This window comes from Pavona decussata, unplaced genomic scaffold (assembly GCF_977016875.1).
Source record: "Pavona decussata unplaced genomic scaffold, jaPavDecu1.1 SCAFFOLD_11, whole genome shotgun sequence".
Lineage (NCBI taxonomy): Eukaryota > Metazoa > Cnidaria > Anthozoa > Scleractinia > Agariciidae > Pavona > Pavona decussata.
The window spans coordinates 2,835,877-2,856,118 of record NW_028145434.1 but is presented as its reverse complement, the minus strand read 5'-3'; the positions used below and the strand labels follow the sequence as shown (position 1 = coordinate 2,856,118).

Below are 20,242 nucleotides of genomic sequence, written 5' to 3'. Positions count from 1 at the left end.
TACCCGTTCTATATTTGCTGCTAATGCAACCATGTCAGCTGAGGTGGAGGATATTTTGAGATCATTCTGGGAGTGGCGATTGAGGGAGAGCCCAGAATTTGCCACTCAGATTGGAGTTCACACTTACGACAGCAACTTGGATGGTCACAGTTTGGAGGCGTATGCCAGGAGACAGGTGAAACATTTCATTTATTCTAAACATCACATGATGCTTTGTCAGCAAAAACACCCATACTACACTTAACAGAGCTCGAGATCGTAGCTATTACAAGACCTCAATTAAACTACTTTTATTATTCAAATTAAAGGAACGTAAACTTACGGATTCCGATTAGGTGCTTTGTAATTAAGGTGTTAACTTAATCGCACTATATATATATCTAGATAATATGCATTTTGCAATTGGTAAATTAAAATTTTAACATACACCTGTAATATTGGTGTGTCCCAGTTTGGGATGTGTATGCTTTATTTGACCCTCCCTGTGCTCTGATTGGCTTAGAGCGGGATGTTCCATCTGGATCAACTCAAATAAGTGCTGACTCTGAAAGTCCAAAAACTCAAAAGAAGCACCCACCCTCAAGTAAGCAGTCCAACCCTGAAAGCCCAAAAACTTAATGAGTGTATGCCCACTCTCACCCCCTCCCAGCACAAAAAAACATAATTTTCTGTAGTAGCCCAGTGTGAAGTAAGAGGGGCATCAATTGGTTGTTTTCCAAAATTGGTTTTAGATACGGTAGTAAATGAACTTTTATGTTAGTTATGGTTTGTTCATGTTAGCTTGCACTTTGTCTTGTCTTGTTGAAGTGAAATAAACTTACTGTGTCCCTCAATGTTTTGTTATTCTCTTAAAAATTAATAGTCTCGCCGGCTTGCTGAAAATGCAGGGAAAATAATAAGCGTCCACCCTCGAATAACTGCATGCCCACCTTGAATAACTGCCCACCCTTATGGGCCCAAAATTACAGTGCGATGAACTCAACCGAGGCCAACGATACAAATGTAAAACCGACACTTTGAAATTTAAAGAAATGTTCTGGTTTTTGATTGGCTTACAAACTAACCAAAGCCAGACTCCTTTGTTGTAAACATGACCTGTGATTGGCTGATCAATGTTGGGTGGCTCGGTTGAGTTTGTTGCACTGTAAAAAAAGCACCCAGGGTGGTTAATCAAATAAATGCGGTATCAGCTAGCTTTTCGCAATCTGAATTTTGATTGATAAATAACATCCTGACAGATATCCTCTGAGCTGGAAACCAAAGTGAGTGTATCCAGGTTTACTAATAAGACATGAGATCCCACCAGAACAGTGACAATTAAGTGATTAAATTTTCCTGTACTCATTGATAGGAAAACTCGATTGTAAATAATAATTTATTCATTTGGAAAATCTTTGATCAGCCATTACTGTACCTTTTCTTTTGGATATTGTTACTGATAAACCGTGTACATGTATATGTGAGGGAAGGGACCCACTCACCCCTACCTGTGTGACGTCAAAGCATCATTTGATTTATTCATTAAACCTGGATTAAATTTGTGGCGGCCATTAATATAATTGTTAACATGTTGTGGACTCAAGGGTGCCATTTTCAAACAGAAGATTAACCATTTTGAAGTGGTAAATCGAAAGAATAACTTGACATTTAAACAGTGGAAATTGGAGAGTTCCTGGCGAAGGAATTGTGCTTCGTTTGAGAGTTGTAGAGCCACCATGAGACTGAGAAGAGGTCATTGATACGCTTAGGTTATGGTAATGGTATTTCCAGTACAACCATAAGTAGTGTAACACAAGGGAAACAACATAACGCGATCTTCGTGACTCAAACTATTCCATTAGCAAGGATAGTTTTATCAATCTGTGAAGCATACAGTTGGAATAAATGAATCAGCCACAGCATCACGCGTTAATGCCAGTATAGGCATCTTGTTTTCCATTACGGTCTGTAATTATAAGTGGAATACTTACCAGACCCAGACCCAATACTTACCAAAGGGAGGGTGGAGAGGGGAAAATGGCTGAAAAATAAAGCAAGCAAAATGACCTTTCTCACAGGTCAGCAAGCAAGCAAATGCAAAGCAAGTTCATGAGGCACCCCCAGCAGAGAGCTCAAAGGTCGCCCCTGAGCCACGACAAGAGGCGACCTCCGACTGGCATTCTATTGACTTTAACCTTACCAAAATTACATTTAGCCAAATAAAACACGCAAATCGTTTGTTGGGTTTTGAAGTCCAGAGTCCAATGCATGATTGTATATAAATGACTTAAACCACATCTTGAGCCACAGTTTTTCCTGTTCAATATAATTATACTGTAAGCACTGGCCCACTCACTCCCAGGTAATTATGTAAACTGACTTTGTGTTGTTTGTTTGAAACTTCAGGAGGATTGTAAAGAGTTCTTGAGGAAGTTACACAGGGTTAGTTCATCAAACCTTTCTAAGGTATGTAAACCAACAGTCTGTTTGTTTCTGATAGTTTCTTGTCTCAGGTTAAGTGTCTTACTTCAAGAGCAGTTTCTCTGTAAATACATCGCCTTAAGTAGAGCTGTAACTCGTCTGATCCATCCATGGCTGTACAAAAATATAATTCTTTGCTGCCCAACACGTGCATGGTTAAGACTTCTACAACCATGGGTCAATTAACTGATGTTTGTATGATTAAATATACAGTAATTAAGCCATTTGTTAATTGACGTACATGTAGATGTACAGGTGTACATGTTCATGTTCAAGTAATCATGAAAAATGTAAACTGTTCATGTGAAACTGGAAAGAAATGAACAAGTGTCGGACTCAGTATTGTTCAGTACATGCGGTAGCTACCAGTCAACAGACTGGACAGTAAACCCAAAAAGGACTTGTTGGTAGCATTGGCTGCATTGCGTTTCGACGGGTTTCGACAAAACGCTGACCCCCGGGTCAGCTGACCCCCTACTGACGCCCAACTGACCCCCTAACTGACCCCCTCAAAAAATCTCAGTGAAAAACAAAAAATCTTAAATTAAAGTTATAAAGTTAACCTGCAAGATGAAACAGCGCAAATGTCGAGTGAGTTACCACTCAATTTAACGTTTGACTGTTGACTGTTGTCACGAAATTACATCTGGAAACAATTCCCACGGTAAAATACAGCAGAAAGTAGATTCTAGGTCCCGCTCTGGTTCGCTATTCCCGCGCTGACGGATTCCCTCGCTGGTGATCTCGGGTGCGTAGTTTATTTTGATTGATTTATTTATTTTTCAAAATTTCTTCCTAAATTTGCTTCCGTTCTAATCTTACATTGGTCATCTTTAGCTTGTTTAAGGGATCACTGCTTTGTAGTATTAGAAATGGCTTATAACAAAAAACCTCACAAAATTACCCGACGCATTTTCCTGAAATCATGTGTTACAGTTTAGAGTCTATAACCCCTTTCCGTAACGACAGATTGTTTGACCTTGTTGTACTTTTGTCCGACTGCCACAGTTCGCCTGCCCTCCTTGTAATACAATTAAGAAATGAAAACAATTCGCTCCTGTCAGAAAATTGACTTTCGAACATCAGTTTCGATCATCGGCTTTTGAAGCTTACTGAAGTTTTTTTTAAAAGTTACCTAGTGGAACTGGGATTTTTTTTTTTCGAACAGACGCTTGATTCTTTGATTGCAATCAAAAATCTTCTGTCTAGCGGCGATTTTGGCTATTTGAATGGTTGTCAACTTCACAATGATATTATGAATCCCTTTCAAACTATTTTGGTCACAACGAGAACTGGGTGCATCGGAACGTTGGTTTATGGTGAGAAACAGGTGTATCCGTTCCTCATGATTTGTGTTGCATTTCGTCATCTTGGAAATTTCAGATTGGTTTATAACTTTAATTTAACATTTATTTGTTTTTCCCTGAGATTTTTTGAGGGGGTCAGTTAGGGGGTCAGCTGACCCGGGGGTCAGCGTTTTGTCGAAACCCCGTTTCGACATCCTGAGTCATTAACTAAAAGTGATTACACAAGACAAATAAACTTTACTGTATGTAATTACACTGTACGTGTATACATAATTAATTTGCAAGTGAATGGTCTCTTTTTCATGGGTAAAGTTTGGTGGACATGGTACCCAAACAATGCTTGTCTGAGTACAATGTTATGTAGTGTTAGTACATGTATTACACTGCATTGCATTGCATTGCATTACAATTTTGCAATTCCACTCCACAGGATAATTCGATTTTATTCTCTATGCTCAGTACCTCAATAATGTTTCATTGGTGGAACCTGGTATTCATTGAAAAGAGTAGTTGTAGGAATTGCCTTCCTCAAGGTACTATGTACTGTACTAAGCTCTTTAATTATGACACAATAATGTTGGTGAAGTTTGTGTGTGTTTTGATCTTTCAGTCTGATGTCCTGAATGTGAAACTTCTTCAAAGAGACATTGAGACATTTTTGGAGGGTTCTAAACACAAGAGGTTTGCTATTTAGTTTATACCAAAATATACAATTATAGTCATGTCACAAAAGGTGATTTGCAAAACAGCTTTGTCCATTACAGCTGTCTGTTGTTAAATAATTTTGGGGTCAGTCCTTGTTAAATCCGTGTATGCAATGTATGTACATGTGCATTTCATTTTTATTAGCTATCTGTTTCCTTTGATCAATTTGGAGGGACCTCAGCTTGAATTGCCAAGATTAATCTCATGGATGAAATTTGAAACCAAGGAAGACTATGAAAAGTACTTTTCCAGACTAAAGGCTTTTCCGGCACAGGTAACATTCCTATATTTTGAGCATGTTCTAACTGTAAAGACAGTGTCATTAAAAACATTTAAAAAATTCAGTTACCGGTAATAAACAAACCATCAGACAAAGAAATATTGACATACACTGTATAAATAAATGCAGACTCAAATAAGTTGACTGTTAGGATCTTATTCAAAAATGATACTTCCCTCTCTATTAACTCCCTTTTCTAATGAAATTGAAACCTGTTGTTTTACATGTACACTGTAAGGTCAGATTAATAGAAATAAAAGGAATCAGCAGTTGGTTTTGACACATGTACATGTATGGAGAATTATTATCCCACTATTGTGTCATTTCAACAAATAAGGTCAAGAGAAGGCGCAAAATATAAGACCGTTATTCACTATTAATAGTGTCCTGGTTTGACCCGTTTACAACAGAGCGAATATGGAGGGTCCCCAATAGGTTTTTCGGGATCCGGGATCTGGCTTTTTTAAAGGTCGAGATTCAGGACTTTAGCGAAAAAGACTGAGCGTCGATATTCGGGATTAGAATTAGGGGTGGGACGCGGGATGTGACGATTTAATAAAGCGGGATGCAGGAAACTTTATTCTAAAGAAGCGAGATCTGGGAGCCGGTGAACCTAAACAAATGCCACAGAGCTAGCATACCCAATGGCACATGAAAAACTTCTCCTAACGGCTCAGAATGATCATAAAGAAAATCTCCATTCAGTATATTTGAGTTTTTCCCTTCATGATTAAGATTAGCATCTCATTAAGCAGAGATAAGCTATAAAGGCTTTAAGACAAATCTTTTTGCAAACTGCAGGAGTCGTGCAGGCCCGTCAACACTTTTTTTCGGGATTGGGCTAAAACAGCGGTCAGGATTACGGGATTGAGGGAAAATTTTGTCGGGATGGCGGGATTGAAGAACCCTATTGGGGACCCTCAATATGGACAGAGACATTTCACTGGCTTTCTGTGTGGTTTACACACGCACTGAAACTGATGGACAGATACAAAATACCGGGTGTATTTCAACACTTTCTAGAAAAGAAAAGCCAAAAATCTCTCATTCAATGGTTTTACATATAATACTCATGGACATTTTGCTCATTGCACGTATTTTTCCTCGCCCCTTTGGGGCTCGGAAAAATGCTATGCAACTTGCAAAATATCTGCACGTATTATATGTAACCATCGAATAAGATATTTAATGTATTGTGCATGCCAGGAAAAAAATGCATATTTTTGGTACACATGCAGCCAATAATTCTTGGTGCTTCTTCAGGCATGGAAATTTATAAATACCTCCTCTCCCCTCCCCCCCCCCCCCCTTAGTGCTTTAGCGAGCTTTTATGGTGGTCATGAATTATTCTTACAATCCATGTACACTGTACCCAGTGTTTGTAAAATTCATATACCTGTTTTCAGACTTCCAGACCACAATGGTTAAAATGTACATTCTATTTCTCACTAAAATGGCTCAAAAACCATTTGCTTTGGGGCTGTACTTCCAATAAAGTTTATATAGTAGTGTACCCCCTCCCTCCCCCCCAGGCACTATACCTGCCCCTCAGCAGGATCATGAACCAATTCACTGGTTGATGCAAAACTACTGTGATTGGTTAGTAATGTCAATTGAAAGTACATGTACATGATTTGCATCGAGTAGTCACTGCACTTTAGTGGAGAATTTTTGCATTTAATTTTATTTGGTCATCAATGTTTTGCATGAACTAACACCTAATAATAGAGACCTTTAGATTCTAGTACGAGTACGAGTACGACTGCGAGATTTGATTTCGAGTTTTTAGCGAAGTACTAAGAACAGGTATATCACAGAGAGTTTGATTTCACTCTTTACGAACGACGAACTTGACGCAGTTGGTTTGAATGATGATAGTTAAGCCCTTTCGTGTTTCCAAAAAGACGAGATCACCTACGTTTCGAGGACTCGTTTTCGCCACTACGAGATTCTTACAAAAACTCGTAGTAAAATGACGACAGCTATCTCGTTTTCCTGCCAAAATGACACTGGTTCACACACGCACGCTCTTTGTTTATTGGAGAAACTCGTAGTCGTACTCGTACTCGTACTAGAATCTAAAGGTCTCTAATAAACTGTTTACAACAGGCCTCTGAGTTTATTGCTTTGCTGGAAGAAGGAGTCAGAACTCACTATGTACCACCTCATTTGACTGTTGTAAGTGTTCATGATAATGTTTTAATGCAGGTTTTAGACTGTTAAATTAAAGGCAACTTCAATCAGGACTGTACAGTAACTGTATTCAAAGCAGGCAACAACACAATGGTGGAGAAAATTTTAACCAGCAACCATTGATTAATCAATTTTAATTAATGTTAGTAAATTTTTATTATAATATTTTATTTTTTTTGTAACTGATTTTATAAGGCATATTACAGTCAGTGTTTTTTTTACACTCTTTACAATACTATATGCTTATTATTTACAATGTGATATAGTAACAATACATAATTATTAGTGGTAATTATTGTTTCATGTTTCAGAGTCAAGTTCCAGAACAAATTATGAAAGTTGTAAATGTAGGATTTTCAGATGACAACCATCTTTTCACTCCATTGAAAAAATTCCCAGACACATTTTCCGAGCAGGAAAGGTACCCATTTCCTTGTTTAAATTACTGTACGTGTATAATGACTGAGGTTCAGTCATGTCCTTAAGCAGGCACTGTCACAGAGATTTCACTGTATTGTGTTAAAAAAAAAATGCTCAAATATTTGGCAAACAACTTTTTTTAAAAAAAGAAAGTTGTTCTTAGAGCACCAGAAGGAATATATTAAGTGTCTCCTCCAAGGAACTACTTAATTTTGCTGAGAAACTGAAAACAGTGAGTAGCAAGCAATTAGGATGGTCATGTTGTTATCTCTGCAGTTTGCCATAAACATAATTCTAAATCTATTCATTTTAAACTAGGAAATAATTATTATCAAAAGCTTAACAAAGATTGATCAAGTAAAGTGAGAATTCAACATTATCATGTTTCAAGGAAAGGATTGAAAATTCAAGCTGCCGGCCATTGTAACTTGGCAAAGGATGTGATTTTTGCCTGCAAATACATGGAAAGTCACTAAAAAAGGACTTTTTAGTAATAATATTTAATATCAAAGGCTGCCTTTTTACACTGTACGTGCTCTTCATTTCATATGGCAATGCAGGTTACTCCCGTGCACAAGAGAACTGTGCACAATAATGTTTCGGACCTTCATGATGAGCAATATTTTAAGGCAATTTAAATCTAGTCATAGAGTCATGAAATTATTGAAATAAAAAACGGTTATTAAATTCTAAATAATATATACTGTAACATTATTAAGACTAAGCATAATTATCATTATGACTGAATGAGCTATGCCCAGTTGTTCAAAGCTGGATTAAGTTAATCCAGCATAAACATGAACTTTGATGCAAGGTTAATTACTAATCAATAGAGATTCTTCAAAAGGTTCTGTCTCCCAGTTTTGACTTACATGTACTGTAGACTACGAGTACCACTAGCTTAAAACTTAAATGTTAATTTTCAGTAGTTATTGTGGGTTAACATTCAGATTGGCTTTCAAACAACTGCATGGGCCCCAATGAAGTTGAATTTGTTTTTGTTTGGACAGTGCAGCAATTAAATTATACTGACCACTGTTTAATTCCTTGCTTATGTAGGGCATCATTGAAAGAACATGGTGTTAGACTGATTGAAGAAAAAGTGAAACCGTCTTTTAGAAAGATATACGACTATTATTTTCATGTGAGTGCCGAAGCAGTGATGATGATGATTGTTATTTTTATACTGTAACCTGCATAATTATATAATCCAGAGAAAGTATTGTGTGCCGTACATCTACATGTACAGAAAGTGACTGCAAACCTTGGACATCTCTTAAAATATCCCACATGTTTGTATTGATCAAGTTATTATAATTATATTTATATTTAATATTAAATTTTTAGCAACCATTTTCAGTTAATAGCATAAATGACTTGTATTTCTTGTGAGGCTTGAGCCATTTATCTTGGTGACGTCCACTCACAGCTTGAACGTTTTTGCATTTTGCAGAAGTATCTTCCTCAAACAAGGCAGTCCATTTCATGCACAGAGTTTCCAAATGGTACTGCATTTTATGACCAGGTACAGCCTATGAAGGAAGGCAGGGAAAAAGGCCCTTTGTGACTTTTGATAAAAGATCAGACAATTCCTCTGTTTGTTTCAGAAGTGAATACAAGGCAATTTGGAAGGAGAATCTAGCAATTTATCAGAAGTCACTTACTAAAAGGACTTTTTTTCCAGGAACCCCTTCAATATTTTTATTGACCCTTCAAAAGTTTATTTCTGTATTAAGAGCGAGGACAGTTGTAAAAGTGTTGTTACAGAAACCTAATGGCTAGAGCAGTTTGTTCCCTTTTTTGTAATAACATAATAGCAAGGTAACTCATTTTGCATTAAACACCAAAGCTTTTATAAACACCATGGTCTCCACACAATATCTCCACAATGAGTGTAATAAGCTCCCCTTTCCTCCCCTCCCATCCGTCGTTCTCAGACACACCCAATTTTTCCTTCCCTTTAACACAAATTGCAGTGTACAGCTGTAGTCAATTTAATTTCAGCAAATTTATGGTTGTAGGATGATTTTGGCTTGCCTTTATTTGTTGTTTAGGTGCTGAAGTTCCATATTGCATGTGATATGACAGCACGAGAAGTTCATGAGCTTGGACAAAATGAGGTCAAACGTATTAGGTCTCGAATGGATGAGGTAAGTGTACTAAGATAATTAATTCTTGGTTTTCACATGACGTCATAAAAAACTGAAATTCATAACTAAACACAATTTTGGGTTTTTATCTTCATCACGTATAAGAAAATCTAAATTTCCATCGGCTTGCTTGTTTTCAGCGGGATAGCATTCTTTGTTTTGAAAATAGAGCAGTTTGAATTTTAGATTTTTGCGCAGTGCATGACAGAAAGATTGCTGCTCTAAACATGTCACGTACATGAAAACATCGATCCGTCTCGTGTTTTTTTTAGGTCTGATAAGCTAACATGTAATAGAAGCGTTAATGTCAATGTGTGAAAGTTCAGCAGAGAGAAGAAAGGCTTTGAAATAGCCAAGGTAAACTCCAGATGTTTTTGCTGGTTTCCGGCCGCCATGTTGGTGCCCATCAGACGGGGCACCAACATGGCGTCCCATACTAAACTCTGTAATTTTCCGTGGTACATTTTCTCGAATAACTTGATTAGGAGATATCGCACAGCCCTGTGGCTTTCACACGTTGTTTATGTATCACTCTTCTACAACATATCAATTTCTTGAATTTATCTATTGAATGGTTGAGGATTTTATTTTTTCACTTGCGTGACGATGTGTGAGGTGAAAACCACCTATAGTACTTTGATGTCTATGTCAATGCTATAAAGTGGTGCGGAGTTGTTGAAGAATCATGCAGAACATACACCATAAAAAATCCAAAAGTAACGTCAAGACGTCGCTGCGAATAAATCCCGAAAGTAGCGACCCTCTCAAAAGTAGTGAGCCCACCCCCACCCCCCCCCCCCCTCAAAAAAAAAGGTCAGGAATGGACATAATTACCGTGTCTAAAAACGGGCGCCGTATCTTTTTTTTTTCATGGTAGCCACAAATCTGCACATTAATTTATTCATTAAACTGTCCCCTCTCCTAATCGGGATGTATTGTTCTGATTGTCTTCAACAAAAGCAGGCCAATCAAAATCCAGTCTTGTCGCGTATATCGCGAGGGAGGGGACCCACTCACCCCCTACCTGTGTGACGTCAAAGCATCATTTGATTTATTCATTAAAACCAGATTAAATTTGTGACGCCATATTGTTAACATGTTGTGGACTCAAGTGTGCCATTTTCAGCATTCGACATTTAAAACGGTGGAAATTGGAGAGTTCCTGGCGAAGGAATCGTGCTTTGTTTGACAGTCTTAGACCACGACGCGAGACTGAAAAGAGGTCAATGAGAAGCTTACGCTTCCGTAATGGAATTTCCGAAACTTCCGGTAAGACCCTAAGTCGCGTAACACAAGGGAAACAACATAACGCGATCTTCGTGACGCAAACTGTTCCATTAGCAAGGATAGTGTTATCAATCTGCGAACCATATAGTTGGAATAAATGAATCAGTCACAGCATCACGCGTAGATTCCAGTATAGGCATCTTGTGTTTTCTAAAATGTGTATGACTCTGTAAAAACCGTTAAAAACAAAACATTTATCAAAAAACTTAGCAAGACCTTTTGGCCGAAAATCTTCGGCCTTTGTGCTTATCTAATGGTTCACAGTTTGCGCGTGCTACAATCACGACGAACGATCACCGCACGAGAGAACAAATCACGTGAGTGAACTATAAATTCCAGGAACGTCGTTCATTGCCCGCACTTCGGCCTCGCAGAGAATGCCAGGCCTCAAGGAAAAGTCTCTTGTGGTAATCACACGCCTTGTCGACAATGTTGGCGTGGTCAAAATCTGTACTATGGCCAAACTGATTCGCGTGTTGTGCTATCTTTGAGTTGCTGTACACAGAGACTGCTCTTCTGTGTTCTTTTAATCCTTGTTGCCAAGGCTCTGTCCGTTTGCCCATAGTACACAAAATTGCAATCAGAACACCCAATTTTGTAGACCACACATCTTGATTGTAAAGCGGAAGGTTTGTCCTTGGGCCGTGGGAAGTGTGCACGCAAAGTGTCGATCAATAAGAGGTCTAAAACCAATGTTCAATGATACATATATTTTTCCAATCAATGGTCAAGTGAACGTGACATACGGTCCCTTAATCATGATAATTAATGCACTTTTAAACAAGGGAAGGTAGCGGTTATTCAACAAAGTATTACAAAAATGTCCATTTATTCTTTATCAGTAAAATCAGTGCCTCAACATGAAACTGAAAGATGGAATTTCATGTATTTTAACAACTGTTTTACGAATTCCGTCTTTAATTTCGCGAAAAGAGCTCGGTCACAACAACTTTATATAACGTTTTTATATACCGAAAGTAACAACCCCGCAAAAGTAGCGAGCCCAAAGGCTGCTAATTCTGATAGTAACAAGGCACATTGCTTTCGTTAGTAAGTAATGGGCTATCAAACTTGAAACTCTTTATCAAGGCCAAAACCGTGGCATACATGTACACGTATGTTTTATTTGACAGATATACCAAATTTATGAAGTGACTTTGGATTGCTGAGTACCATGCTTAGACACAAAATAATAGTGATACTATTATCACAAACTTGGGCTATAGCAATTGCTGTACGATAGGAATGGTGTTTCTGTTCAAAATACATAGGAATAAAATACAATAATATTTACATGTACGACATGTGTGTTTTCTTGTTGTAGATAATCAAGGGAGTTGGTTTTGAAGGAAACTTTAAACAATTTTTGGACATGCTGAGAACTGAGAAACGTTTTTATTATGACACAAAGGTATTGACTTGCGTGTCTTTTCTCTTTGTTCATTAGTTTGGATGAGTTTCACAGTAGATACACTGTATGTATATCAGCTATGTTATTGTAGTGTAATGTAGAAAAAGGAAAAGAATTGAGAAGTATTTTAGGAGGGTGAATTTAATAGTTTCTTTCTTTGCTCCTTTTTTCAGGAAGAACTCTTGAATGGTTATGAAGATTTATGTGAAAATGTTATCAAGCCGAAGCTGAAGGATTACTTCAAGCAGATGCCTAAGGCACAATTTGAGTAGGTGCCTTAATTTTAACAATGCACCAGCTCATAAGGTTGATTATATCATTAAATCGGAGCCATAAAAGTATCATGTAATTACATGTACATATATGTCTTAAGAGCCCCTCACAGGAAGTGGGTAATTACAGTAACAATTCATGTAAATGTAGCAAAGATAATGTTCTAAATAGATTGCAATTTGATGCCGATAATTGGCTAAAGCTACTATGGAATTTGGTTGATCTGCAACAACACAAACAAGATTAACATTAACTTAAGTTTAAGGGCGTTAGCTCCCACGAGTCTCCTGTACGTAGCTCAGTGGTAGAGCATCTGAACTAGTAATCCGAAATATCAGTAATCTCTATCAAGATAAAACAAGAACAGCAATAGTGAAATTCAAGAGGTAATTAAAGTTGTAATGGCAAGTGTGCAGTATATGGATGGTTTTGAATAACTTGTTTAGACATAGCTTTAACAGTCGCATAAGAAATCAAACTGACTCAACTTGGGTTAAATTCCACTTGGCTAATAGGAAAAAAAAATCGCTCAACAATTTCTTGAACTAATCAAATCTTAACCAGCCACTTTATAAATCAGTTGGCACTGAAAATAATGCAGTATTGATTATGGTAAATGTTAGAAAGAAGTCAAACTGTTGATAATTTTTACAGTTGCACGGACACAATGATTATGTACTTGTCTGTTACATTTACAAAATTTGCACATAGTTTCCGTATTTTTTTAATATAATTTATGACTCAACAAACATGTTAAGTATTTCCCAGGTAATAATCTGGTTGATATCTTATCTCTGCAATATCTCTGTGATGTACAGAATAGTTGAAACACCAGCTGATTCAGCACCAGTTGCCCCTGCAGCTTATTATCTTGGCCCGTCTGAAGATGGTACAAGGCCTGGTGTATTCATGGTAAACACCTTCAAGCACAACACAAGGTAAACTTTGTTACCGTGATTTTCGGTTGTCTATCTTCGTTACAGACTACTCTATATTTGAGACACCTTCGGTAGGGTAATATTATACACTTAATGTATGGTCCCGAGGGAAACAGTTGGTTTTGTTTTCCCGAGAGTCCTGATCATCGAGGGAATCATCAGGACTCGAGGGAAAACAAAACTAACTAGTTTCCCCAGGGACCATACATTAAGTGCTTTGTTATATATTTAGACTTTCCCTTCAACAATCACAGCAACACAAACAAACAAACAACTGAGAGGGTAACAACTGCGGAATTGTATCCTGGTCGGGATACATTTGTATTTGATCAGGGGCACGTGACCAAGAATCAACCAACCACAGTGCTCGTTTTGTTGAGTGAAAGTTTAGGTATATGACAATCATAATTATATAATCTATAGTGTAGCTAAATATAATGACATAAAGTTAGCCTAATGACGATACTGGTGGGTGGGGTGTTCGTGAATACACAGCACACAGGGGTGGCTTGGGAGTTCTAGCAGGGATATCTTATGATGTATGTTTTGCAGTGGTCTTACTTGTGCAGCTTTCGCTAAAGTGTCATTTCCTTTTAGGTGTGGTTTAGCTCACAGTGGCAGTTTTATCTGTAGTTTCTTGTTCTCACTCCACCCCCACCCCCCCCCCCCTCTACTTTGGTAATTGCATAATGCTATAACTTCCTAAATGCTTCTTAGTATGTACATGTTAGTATACCGACATTTAATTTATTGCATCAACTTGAATTTGGTTTCTTTAGACCAAAGTATGAAATGGTGTCTCTTGCCCTTCATGAAGCAGTACCAGGACATCACTTACAAGTATGTTTATGTGTCTGCTATTTTTGAACCTGTTTGTTTCCAGTTGAATGCATTGAATGGCTTCTCAGGAACAGTACTTTAATTCAGTTTCTTTAACATGAAGCAGCCAGCTAAGATCCGCGGAATACTTGGTTACTTGGTAGCCCGTTTGTTAAGTTCATGTAGCTTAATGACTCACTGCTATGTATTTATAGACAATGTGGAGTAAGGTCTGCTTTAAAAGCATGAAACAGATTGAAATTGGATTGTTATTATGTTTGGTCTTTGCAAACTTAGTGCTTGTAGCCTGTAGATACTAACCCTGATAGTCATAACATGACCGATTTCTCAACGAGTTAACGTCTTAACCTCTTGATAATTATAGTAGATTTTCATCAGAGTATGACAAAAACCCTCAAAAGTGAGCAAAACATGTAAGTGAACTCTTGGGCATTGTTGGATGTGCTTAGAGCGTAGATTTTCTATAGAGACCCAGACGTCACTACTTTACCTATAGCTGCCTTCATTCAATAGGTGTCTTGAGTTTGGAACTTCCCTTAGAGTTGGAGAGAAAACGCGTCCAAGGCTTGGAACGTTTTTTCATTGACTTCAACTGAGTATTTTCTTCTTGAATTCCTCACAGGAAAGACCCTTTGCATGTGACTACAGACAGCCATATCCGGTCATGTCCCAGTCCTTTATATTGTAATAAAAAATGGCTTTGCTTTTACACATGCTATAACGTGGAAGATAAAATGACCACTGGACATATTTGTTTCAGACTGCCTTTGCTATGGAGCAGACAGAGCAGCCATCATTCAGGCGCCATGTGGAAGACAGGAGATACTATGAAGCACCAGCTCGCTTTGCTTTGCACACTGCTTACATGGAGGTTAGTACATATCTTAGCCTCTGATGGTGATGATTTATTTAACTCAGCTCAGTTTTACATGACATAAAAGGTTGAATTTACATAGGCAACTAAACAGAGTTCAACTAAGGAAAATAAAACACAAAAGAGAGCGAGTTGAGATCATCCAAATAGCAAAGGCTAATCTAGTCGATGACCCCTGCAATAAAATACAGTTACAGACAGAAGTAAGAACATATTTTTTATGAGTCTTTATAGATCTCTTCCTCCATAAATTAGATCCTTTAGCTGCACCTTCAGCCCTTACAATGTATTACGAGTGCCCAAGTTTTGAGCTGTAGTGTTGATCCTAAAGTTCTGTTTAGACTTAAAGCCTGAAATGCTTAAGTTGGGACTGTTGTTTATTCTAAAAAAAAAAAAACCGCCATCTTCTGTAAGTACATGGCTTCAGTTGTCTTCTATGAATGTTTACACTAGGGGATTTCGTTCTGCAAGTCAAAAGCTAGGACCACCTCACATCAACTTTCAAATCTGGTGGTGGTTGTACAACGTCGTCTTGGTCTCTTACAGTGTAAGTGCCATTAACGTTTTGATCAGTGGTGGAAGGTCCTTGTAGTTTGCCTTTACAGTTTATTACAGTTTATTCAAAGAGTTAGGTTTATTATTAAAATGTTAGAATAATGTTCGGGAACAGAGGAATGCAGAACGAAAAGAAAATGCTTCACCTGAGGTTTAGGCATTTTCATGTGTATTCCTTGGTTTGTTCTGTTTGGCTGTTATTTATCCCTAAGAATGCACCGTACATGAACGTATTGAATGAAAGAGATGGCAAGGCTAACCTGACCTCGGCCTAGTATAGGGATGTACTGTATATTTGCCAAAACAACAAAAACGCTCCATTTAATTATTATTCTTTCATACAATTCAAGTTAAATCATTGCTTTGCCTTTCAGGGCTGGGGCTTGTATTGTGAATATCTTGGCGAGGAGATGGGCTTATACAAAGACCCCTACGATTTGTAAGCAGCTGTTGCTTCTCTAATATAGAACCGAGGCTGAGTAACAAGCACAGGTGCTGTCACAGGCAACCCAAGCTCACGTTTCGAGAGCTATAGCTAGAGAACCAGGAACAGTTAATTGCTAAGTCGGAAGGTAACCTTTGCTTGCAAGCGAGATATTGAGCTACAGGCGTCCGGTTTGGAATTTTAAAGAGCGCTTTTAAGACTTTGTAAAAGGATAAAATATTGAGATTCCGAACGTAAAATAAAGTTATATTTCAACATTCATTTGATACACATGAAGGGAATAACGGTGGAATAACCCCAAGCCAAATAAGAATGCCTCAAAGATGAGTAATAATTTATACGTTTTATTCGTTTTATCGAATTAATATTGCAATATAACTTTATTTACGTTCGAAGTCTACGTTATTTTATTCCCTTACAGTCTTTTGAAGCGCTTATTGAAATTCTCAACCCGTCGCTGTAACTAAATGCCACGTGTGCACTCAAAGGTCACCTTCTGTCACAGTGCTTCCGTATGGGCATAGAGTGTTTCCTTTTCCAGTGTGCACTTTTGAGCCTGTCAAGAGGTTTTATGTATGATCGAGAGAGAAGCCTAGAGCCTTTAGAAAAATGAAAGATGCTTTAACTAAAGTGTAGATGAAAGCCGGAGAGGATGTCATCTAATTTTTCAGAAGCCTGTCTTTCTTTTGTTTGTTTGTTTGTTTGTTTCGCTCGTTTGTTTTTGTTTTTGTTTTGCCTTTCTTGAACATTTCAGTTGCTGTGCTGTACATGTATTTCCAGACAGACAGTGGTGTCCCATTATTTCGTGTGATATGTGGTAAATAGTTCCAGAAGAAGCATGTTTAGTGGTACAGCGTCAGACAGAGGCTTTAGTTTGCCCAAAGAGACAAGTGACTGGAAGCATTGAACAAGACCTGCTCCTTACTTGAAATAGAAATATAACCATGAACACTTCTGAATTTTAAGTATGCACTGTGCTTGCTTTTTTTCAGGTTTGGTAGATTGTCAACAGAAATCTTGAGAGCATGCAGATTGGTCGTGGACACAGGGATGCATGCTTTAGGGTGAGAGAAATGACTGCACTTGAGAGAACAGTGCCACTGTATTCCTTTTTTGTCGAACCTAAATTATCTTTCTATTTGTTTCTGCATGTTTGTGTCTGATCTGAGGTGCACACTTGTATATGATTACAAAATCATTGATTATTCGTCGGCTTGTATCACCATTCTTTATTTTAGGCACAATGATATTGCGATTGTTACTTACGGTGCCAAAATTATATAAACTTCTCTGGAAGAGAACTGGCAAAAATCCAAGGAGTAACTACATTGAAGTTTAATCATTAGTAGTTTTTTATTATTATTATTTTCAACACTTGAGGTTTTGGAAATGTAATTTGCGTCATGTGATTTTGCTCATGTTTTAGGTGGAGTCGACAAAAAGCAGTAGACTTCATGATGGAAAATACCGCTATGTCTCTTCACAACGTGAATACAGAAATTGATCGATACATAATCTGGCCAGGGCAGGTGTGTACTCTTTTAATACTTTATTTATCTTCTATGTTGTTCATACCTCTTTAGTTAGCGAGCGATGATGAGTTTGGCCGGAGCATCATGTTCTTCCACCAAATACAGCTGTAGCTGATGGCTCCTAATGAGCTGTATTATTCCCACTATCAACTAAACCATTTCAAGTAAATATGGGCAGATCTCTCCTGGGTTGAGCCTGATTCTAGCTTTAGCCACTCAAGGGAGAAGTGCATTATTGCTAAGAAATGTAAAGTTGGTATGGCTATGCGGATATGTGCAATATTTTCCTACCTCAAACGTGCTTGTCCATAAAGTATGTGTGTGAAAACAGACAAGCGTAGCTTCCCCTGGAAAAATCTACATCGCCTTCGCAACAAATCATAGGCAATGAATAAATGGTATTTAGTTGCAGCACCTTGTCATTGCTACCATTATGATAGACTGTTTTTGAACAGAAAATGTGCACTGTATTTCATGCGTGTGCAACAAACTTGTACTAGCCCACTATTAGAGGGAAAACTGCCACGAAAGTGAAATTAAAACATTAAATCACTAGGTGTGGCGAATTTTGTTATAAATCGTCAAGAGATAATCTCAAGAAGAAATGCTCCACACTTAGTTGATTTTAGTAGCCTCTCTGATGGAAAAAAAACATTCTTTTAGAATTTAGAGTTTGAGAGACCATTTACTTGTCTATTGATGGAAAGTATTCGATTTTTTTATACTATATATAGAAAGCTTGTTTCAGGTTTATTTCAATTCATGTTTCAAAACCATTGCGATAACCTTTAAATAAACAACAAACACTTGCGGGGGCCTTTGAATGAAAATCAAGTAGGTAAAAAATGTTCACGCACCCAATCTAGAAGCTTAATATTTACTTATCAAACATTTCGGAACAACATTAAATATAACAAATATTACATCATTCCATGTTTTCATGAGCTAATTTCGGTTCGCAAGTCATTTGTGAGGTGATCCATATCTGAAAAAAAAAAACGTTTGGATCAATTGAAGGAGGAAATATACGTATTCAAAGTACATATGTAAAAACGAAAAAGCCGAGTATCCAGTCTTTAGATATAACGTAGTCGTGTCATGCTACAGTCATGCTACAATGATGTTAGGTCACTTGAACGTAGGTTAAACCAAGTGATGGGATTGGCACAATGGCTTTAAAGCACGTAGGGCTTGTAAAACATGGCCCATACCGTCATCTTGCAGACGAAATATTGCATAAGTCACAATTATGTTCTTTGAGTTGTGCGAATATTGGTTTACCAGAGGAGGTGGAGTGGGTAAGAGCAGCGTGGTTACTAAGGTTGTTCCTCCACCTGGATTCCTTCGAGCTCTGTGCAACTGATATCATCGATGTCACCTGCAGTAATTACTCACGCAATCGGGAGTGATGTTAGATTAGCAATAGCAAATCGTTCTATGTTGTCTGCCCATACCCGTCTGTTGTGTACACTTTCTGTCTATCAAGGTGCTTCCATTCACAAACCATCAAAAAACATCAAATGTGCACCTTGCATCTCTATGTGGTGTGATATACTCCAGGTGGTGGTGGTATTGATACCTGTTAGCACACTTAGTGGTGCTGCTGTTATTGTGTTTACCTTTGGGGTTGAAGTTCTGCATCTCAGTATCCCCCTCTACATGTGTTGGCTTGAGCGTGTTCTCTCTTATATTTTTATCTTTTTCCTCCTCACATAATGTGACTGTTTCTTACATAAGGATGTGTATTGCAGGCTTGTGCGTACAAAGTTGGTGAAATCAAGATTAAAGAGCTTAGAAAGAAAGCAGAACAGAAGCTTGGTATGTCTGTACATTAGAAGATCACTTTTTGATTAATGTTCACGGAATATTTGCAGTGCAGGGAAAATGAAAACGCCAATGCTTATCATCTGTGTATGATTTCTTACAGGGGAGAAGTTTGATGTTAAAGATTATCACCACGTTTTCCTATCGGCTGGTCCCATGGGTTTAGATACGTTGGAAGAAGCTGTGGACGAGTTTATACAAACCACCCTGCATAGTAACTGAGCCATAATGATTGCAATGGAAATGAATTTGTACCTATTGCTGAATGCCTCGCTGACCAAAAAAGAAAATTCAAGATGAAAGGGACTAGAATCATTGACCTTGTGATGCAATACAACGTCTTCAAACTGACTGGCTTGTACAAAGAAAAATAAAAGCTCCGGCATCAATGGCATCTGGTCAAACCCCGAGCGGGGCAAACGTATGATTTTCAAGTTATATGGTTGGGATGATAATTACACTGCGAGCAGTCTCTAGTTCATCTCCTTAGTTCTTCCGTTTCGCGCGAGTCATCTCAGGAAAAAAGGACGTCTGATATAGTTAATTTTATTGGCTTACCAAAGATTGGTGGACAATGCCACAAACCTTTAGACTACTGCATACCTCAAGCCTCTCCGCCCTCTTTAAACAAATACGTGTTTAGAGTGACTTCATTGTTAGCTACATCAAAAATTTCCTGTTATGTGTGTAATTCTAAGATTGTTTAAAATAAACACGAGCATGTCGTTGCGATTTTTTTCTTATTTTA

The 20,242-nt window shown here is 37.8% G+C and overlaps 1 protein-coding gene across 2 annotated transcripts; it reads left to right on the top strand.

Annotated features, from left to right (window-relative positions):
* Positions 1–31: 31 nt before the first annotated feature.
* On the top strand, positions 32–20,226 carry LOC146488203 (uncharacterized). Of its 2 annotated transcripts, XM_085122032.1 has the most exons (19): positions 32–175; positions 2,386–2,445; positions 4,378–4,448; positions 4,617–4,746; positions 6,862–6,930; positions 7,257–7,366; positions 8,425–8,509; positions 8,819–8,890; positions 9,420–9,515; positions 12,127–12,213; positions 12,387–12,481; positions 13,305–13,424; positions 14,204–14,264; positions 15,025–15,135; positions 16,068–16,132; positions 17,131–17,202; positions 17,565–17,667; positions 19,422–19,488; positions 19,598–20,226. In XM_085122032.1, exons 1-19 carry the CDS (start codon positions 32–34, stop codon positions 19,714–19,716), a joined length of 1,737 nt encoding a protein of 578 aa, XP_084978158.1. In that variant the 3' UTR covers positions 19,717–20,226. The 2 variants fall into 2 exon arrangements, with proteins under 2 accessions (XP_084978158.1, XP_084978166.1); XM_085122040.1 differs by lacking the exon at positions 32–175 and having other exon boundaries at positions 4,645–4,746.
* The last annotated feature ends 16 nt before the right edge of the window (positions 20,227–20,242 follow it).

Coding starts and splice junctions, on each gene's coding strand:
- LOC146488203 (XM_085122032.1), top strand. CDS start 32: ATGTCAGCTGAGGTGGAGGATATTTTGAGATCATTCTGGGAGTGGCGA. Junction 8,510..8,818: donor TATACGACTATTATTTTCAT/GTGAGTGCCGAA, acceptor TGCATTTTGCAG/AAGTATCTTCCTCAAACAAG. Junction 12,482..13,304: donor ATGCCTAAGGCACAATTTGA/GTAGGTGCCTTA, acceptor TGTGATGTACAG/AATAGTTGAAACACCAGCTG.